General features: G+C 36.7%; 1 protein-coding gene across 1 annotated transcript; it reads right to left on the bottom strand.

Moving 5' to 3' along the window:
* Positions 1–2,503: 2,503 nt before the first annotated feature.
* LOC108678214 (mitochondrial carnitine/acylcarnitine carrier protein-like) lies at positions 2,504–4,616 on the bottom strand (the record flags this gene model as incomplete). Its single annotated transcript, XM_018166580.2, has 5 exons — positions 4,471–4,616; positions 3,762–3,864; positions 3,361–3,557; positions 3,013–3,133; positions 2,504–2,703 (listed from the first exon to the last, which is right to left on the bottom strand). Coding segments are annotated over exons 1-5 (714 nt in total), but the record flags the coding sequence as incomplete, so codon positions are not given.
* Between the last annotated feature and the right edge of the window lie 1,576 nt (positions 4,617–6,192).

Here is a 6,192-nt window from a genome sequence, read left to right as displayed (position 1 = left end):
AGTAGGCAAGCCGGACTGCGAACATAACAAGCTCCTTATGAACTCGCTACCATCTCGTTGGGGAGACGGCTTGGGGAGACGTGCGTTTTAAGAAAGGTTGTACGTATGAAATTCGCATCTGTTTAAAAATTTGCTCAAGAGACAAACTGAAAGGCAGATAATATGCACACGCCCTAACAATTATGATGTAGCATCGGAGACTGGTCGAGAAGAAGTGAAAGATAAGATAATAATTCGTATTAATAAACAATTATGAAATTAAAAATCAAAATTTAGAAGACTTCTTCGTGAGCATTAAAAAGGCACACTAAAAATTCACGTACGGCCAAGTCTTCTGAGTTTTCATCGCAAGAACAGGAGTCGATATATATATAATGTATAATAATGGTCACCCAACGTGTTATAATTGGAACTTCCGTCCAGCATGCCCGTGATAAAACCATAGGAGCTGTGGCCATCGCTAAATTTCATTACTACAACAGTATTTATGATATAGTGGCCATGACATTCTTAAATTATTTGAAAAAAGTGCATTAAATTAAACTTATTACATCTTTGTGAAACAGAACGCTGGAGATAACACAATGTAACAACACCGTTAAGGCAACAAAATACAAAATAAGAAAATAAATTTTGAACACACAACCAAAATATATTTTTAATATTTAGTAGCATGTCTTTTTTTATTTAACAACCGCTGACTCAAGAGCGACCTCATATATAAGCAATAACTGGACTTCTGACATCCCTCTATTATTACCCATTCTAATGGAGATGCTATATACATCCATTATTTTGTCGATGTGCGCTATCCTTTCTTTTTCAAGTATAAAAGGTTTCATTACCACCAAGATGCTTGCTTATCCTCCACTGGAGGAAGCCATTAATAAATAATCCAAGATTATATGGCATGCGACGAGGACAGAAACAGAATGGTTCAACAGGCATGGCATCAATGTTCACAGACCAGTTTCAGATAAGACGCTAACAGCAATTTTTGTTTTGAGCTAGAGTTGTAGAATAAAGTGAAAGTCTGGCAAGATTAAAAACTTGCACATATCTTTGTCCGGATTATGCAGAGAAATAAAATGATGTTGACTATCTAATCAAATAAATGTTTACAAGTATCATAGTTTATAGATAGTATCATAGATAGTATTGTTTACAAAACTTTTTACAATATATCCTTTCTATTTATGCACGTCATCTTCAGTCATGTTTGTGGTAGTATTTCTGTTCCAAATAAATACATAAAAAAATGTGTTGAAAGTTCCTTCCCATTTCTAGTGGACCAAAATACAATAAAATTTCACGAAATATTAGTTTCCTCGAAAGTTACGCACAACCATTCAAATGATACTAGTCGTGAGCCTTGAAGTCGCACGCCCAATACTGACGATAAAGAGCAATTTCAACTAGTCTGTACTAAAATCCAGCCTGTAACATCAACAAAAAGTGAACGTCTAGTTAGGAACATCCTACGTCGGAGTTAATATTACGATGCGCTTGCATATCAGATTGCTGATTGGGTTGAAAAGATCTTGAACGGGAGTAATGGTAGGAAACGTTACCTCTGTTTGTTACACAGAAAACTTGAAAATATGCAATAATATTTTCAATTACAACTTACATTGGTATTGCATAGCACCATAATGGCAGGTATAGTACGAACTGCGAACGTGAATAAAATAGGATTGTTTCAACAGCGTCCAAAGGGTGAAATTGCAGAATCAACGACTAAAAAACAACTTGCATAAGTATTGCAAAAATGCAATGGCAGGCACAGTACTTACTTCAGTTCATGATAAATAAATAACATTATTACTTCATTATTTAACAACACAAATTATGGTTATACAATTCCAACAAAATATATCTGTTTGAAATTTGCAGGATTCTCAAGACAGGTACTAGACTAAGAACACATCTTAAACTTCACGCGGGCGTGATAAACTCCACTTCATCACGTGTAAAATCATTTACATGCAGTGAATGGTCAAAGAATAAAATGATACCATGAGAATAAATAATGCAAAAATTCCAATGACCATCACCAACACTACGTGAAACATCCTACCCTCTTAATATGAACGATAATCTAACGAAATATCACCCAAAAAACGTATTGCATCGAACCCTATCTACATGCAGTGAACGATCCTACCGACCATGAACCAAATAACTGATCACCAAACCCACAAGCGGGGAAAGCATCATACCCACCAACACCCTCCCCACATATTACAGCCTGTAGCAACCATCCGCACTTCTTGATTTCATCCACTAAAGAAATGGGCTCAATTTTTGTCAACCTGATTAGCTAAGTTTTAGTAATGTTCAGTTCAACACCAGCCCTGAACCTGTAAACAATAAACTTGCCTCACACCGTACTCCAGCCTCTCCCTAGCCTCTGAGTGTCTTGAAAACTTTTATTTCAGCATTGGCAACTCGATCTTTACAAGCCTACCACAATCGATCACCATACCTAGAGCCTATCCTATACCCTCTCCCAGTCCAGCATACCGGTCTGTAGTCTGCTCTTGAGCACATCAGGCGCGATGGCCACGCACCAGTTGAGCATACCGGCCAGACCTCCAGCAACCACAGTCCTCAGGGGGCTGAGCTGTGCCTCTTGCCCAGGAGGAGCCATAGACGCCTTGATCCACTCATATGACATGAAGTACATTCCTGACGCTGGCACATCTGCAACACAGGAGACGCTCATACTTACAGAATCCATTCTATTTCTGCTAGTTTGGGACTCAGCAAAAATGCAATGGAGCTGGATTAATGAAAGATGCATGAAAGAGTTTAATGAGTTGCAATGGAATTCAGATGTATTTTATGGATCAACATAGAAAAGGTGATACCCAATCCAAGAATCTATTGATGGGCAGAATTTAATAAAAATTTAATTAAAAAAAATTAATTTAAAATATGATGGGCAGAATTTGGAAAAAATATTGTAGAAGACTATTATAAGCCAGAGTTGATGTTGGAGGAATAGTTCACCTCTAAGAAGAGTGGCACAGGTCCCCTTGTATATGCTGGCAATGCCACCAGCACGATAGAGCTGCTTAACCACATCAATGGGTCCTTTGTAGACCTGGGGTCCACTGCTGGCTTGTTGAACCTGTAACAGCAATTTATGCTTTTTGACATAATTCAGAACAAACTATTCTAAATAGTCAATGAGCACAAAAATACGTATAGAAAAAATTCCAACTTGTCAAGAAAGAGCAACAGGTAATTCTCCCAACTCATAAATACAAAATTTTAGGAAATCAAGTAATGTCTTCAGTTTATTAACTAGAAAAAGAAATTCAAATTGACTATGTATCCATTTTCCAATAAATGTACCTGTAGAAGGCACTTAATCCGTTCGCCGGGTGCCATGATGGCTGTGGTGAACACGCCACTAAGCATGCCAGCATTGAAGAGCTGTACAGCCATCAACTTTTCATCAGGACTCTTTTGTTGAAGACGCTTGCCAATGCCAAAGCCAAGGAAGCATACGGCAAACATAGGTGTAACACCCATGAGAGGAGCTGCCATACCTGTCAATCATGATGATACGAAATAAGATAGTTGCATAGTTTAAACTGAACAAAATAGTCTGAGAAACAAAGTAACCAAACTTCAGATGTAAATTGCTCAAACAATAATAAATTCACCATCAATGTAATCTCTATCTTGTATCTGATGCTTAATAAATGAATAGATGTTTACTGCATTTCAACGTGCAACTGCAAACAACAAACCTTTGTATAGTCCTGTGAAGCCTTCAGCTCTGACAGTTTTGACTGCACAATCCCAAGTTCCATTGTAGAGTGGTTGAGTTTTACTTTGAGTTTGAAGTCGTACCTAAGAACAATTAGAATATAATGAAAATCACCATTATGTTACTAAAAACATCTTAGACATGAAGAAGTACCATTAACAAAATTAACAAATGAACTAAACAATTTACTCCACTGCCTATATCTATACATCAGAATCCTTACAATCATAAAGAAGCATTTTAACTGCCACCAGCTGAGTTTGACTCTGAATGGTACACGTGCTATTAATTCATTAGTCTCATGTGGACACCATATTTGCACGAGCATCAAAGAAATACATTATTCCTGAAAACCTAGGCTGGTCCACAGCACACACCATCAGCTGGGTCTAGACCCACTCACTCTTTTTAGCGCATTTTCTCATTTATGGAAAAAATGCCCTATTGTGCTCATCATGTCCATCCGTCCATCCGTGACTTCACATTTTTGTCAACAAGAGAATGCGCTCTTTGTCACTCACTGCAGTGAGTACTGAGTTATATTTTTAAGTTAATATTCCAAACATTTACGTATGTGAAAATATCAACCTCAAAAATAACAAACTGAGTAAGTAAGTAGTAGAATGGTTTGCTAGTTCTTCAGCTATCAAGCTACTAAAATAAGCCCTAAGCATATAAGCCTTAATTACCTTTATAGTATCCAGTGGATGACCAGAGGCCACCAAGCACATGCCACCAAATCCTCCAGCAAGAAAATCTTTTGCAGGACTTACAGCTGGCATTATGGTTTGTGAAATAAATTATCTTTCTTCCAACTCTAACTATATTGATTTGTCAAAGCTTGTATTCAAACATAAATGTAACAGAAACAATATCTTGAAAGGTCAATTAATTTCAAAATATTAATATAAGATCAATTTGAGTCTGAAATCATGAGCAAAGTGGTAAAGCAAAGACTTTTTAGACTCTCCCTTTTTGAGTAGTATGAGTAGACCCATATTGTATAGTCAGATGAGGTAAGACAGGACCGAAATCACTAACAAGCCTGTAGCATCTATACCATGAATAACTAAAAAAACCCTGAACCTATCACAAGGTGTAGTTATGCAATGGGCTTCTAAGCTACAACTCAGACGTTTTACAGCTAACATAGTTTTCTGTACAGATTAAAAAAAGTGAGCTGATCCCATCTTACCCCACTGGGGTAAGATGGGACCAGGCTGGGGTAAGACAGGACCAACTGGTAATTCTTATGTTACAAGGTTTTTAATAAAAGTACAAATCTGGTATTCAATATTATCCATCTAGAAACACATTATTTGATTAAACAACCACTTGTTACTGTTTTGTGTTGTGGGAAGTCAACTCTGATATCAGTCACATTGGAGTTTTTGTCACGAGAAAACTTTGTTAAGCATAATAATAGTGGGTTGGCTTTGGTTCATTGTAGAGCACTGCTAAATGCTTCAAGTACATTCCACTAGTGTCATTGTCTGAAAAATTTATCAGATTGGTAATAAAACCAATGGATAATAACGCAAGTGTCAGACGTCATGTATTTTCTTGCTAACTGCATTTGTGGTGCACTTCTTCAAACATAGCCATGCCCTCTCACAGAGTTATGATCATAATTATTTTTCATGTTTCACACAATGATTTTTCCCCCAGCCAATGTTGCACATACTAGTTCTGCAGCTCACTAATGGGAATAGACATCCCTATTTTCTATATCCCTTTGATGCAATTTAAAATAGTGCGTTAAATTCCTCTAATTAAAAAAGCTAACAAGTTATAATGAAGTTTGAGCAAAAGATAAAAATTTTGACCAAAATACTCCATGTACTACCGTAAAATGGGGTAACTTAGACCACTTTTATTTTTATAAATGATGCCATTTTTTTACTAGCTAAATTAAACTTGAATTGAAACATACAAAATACAGGTCTACACTCTAGCTTCACTTACCATTTTTAAATAATAGCTTTTTTTTGTGGGTCACATTTTTAATTTTTTAACCTATTAGATATGCAAACTTTTTAAATTTTTCTATTGTGTTATGTAGCCGCAGTATTAGGCCTTGAATGCCCATTGACAGAATTTTTCTATGTCAAATAGTTTTTGAGTTTTGGGGGTTTTCGTTAAAAAAACGAAAAATGGTCTAAGTTACCCCGCCGGTCTAAGTTACCCCATTTTACGGTACACAATATTTTCATTTAAAAACTATTCTTGATAAACTGTAGGGTAATAGAGGACCATTTGGGGGGCAAGACAGGACCATTTGTGGGGTAAGATAGGACCACTTGTGTGGTAAAACACGATCATTTAGTGGTCCCGTCTTACCCCATGTCCGGTCCTTTTTTACCCCATTTTAGAATACATGTCAAGCAGTGATGGTAGCAGGTAGGAATGCC

The sequence above is a fragment of the Hyalella azteca genome, unplaced genomic scaffold (genome assembly GCF_000764305.2).
Source record: "Hyalella azteca isolate HAZT.00-mixed unplaced genomic scaffold, Hazt_2.0.2 contig8895, whole genome shotgun sequence".
In the NCBI taxonomy this organism is placed as follows: Eukaryota; Metazoa; Arthropoda; class Malacostraca; order Amphipoda; family Hyalellidae; genus Hyalella; species Hyalella azteca.
This window is presented reverse-complemented; position numbering and strand designations above follow the sequence as displayed.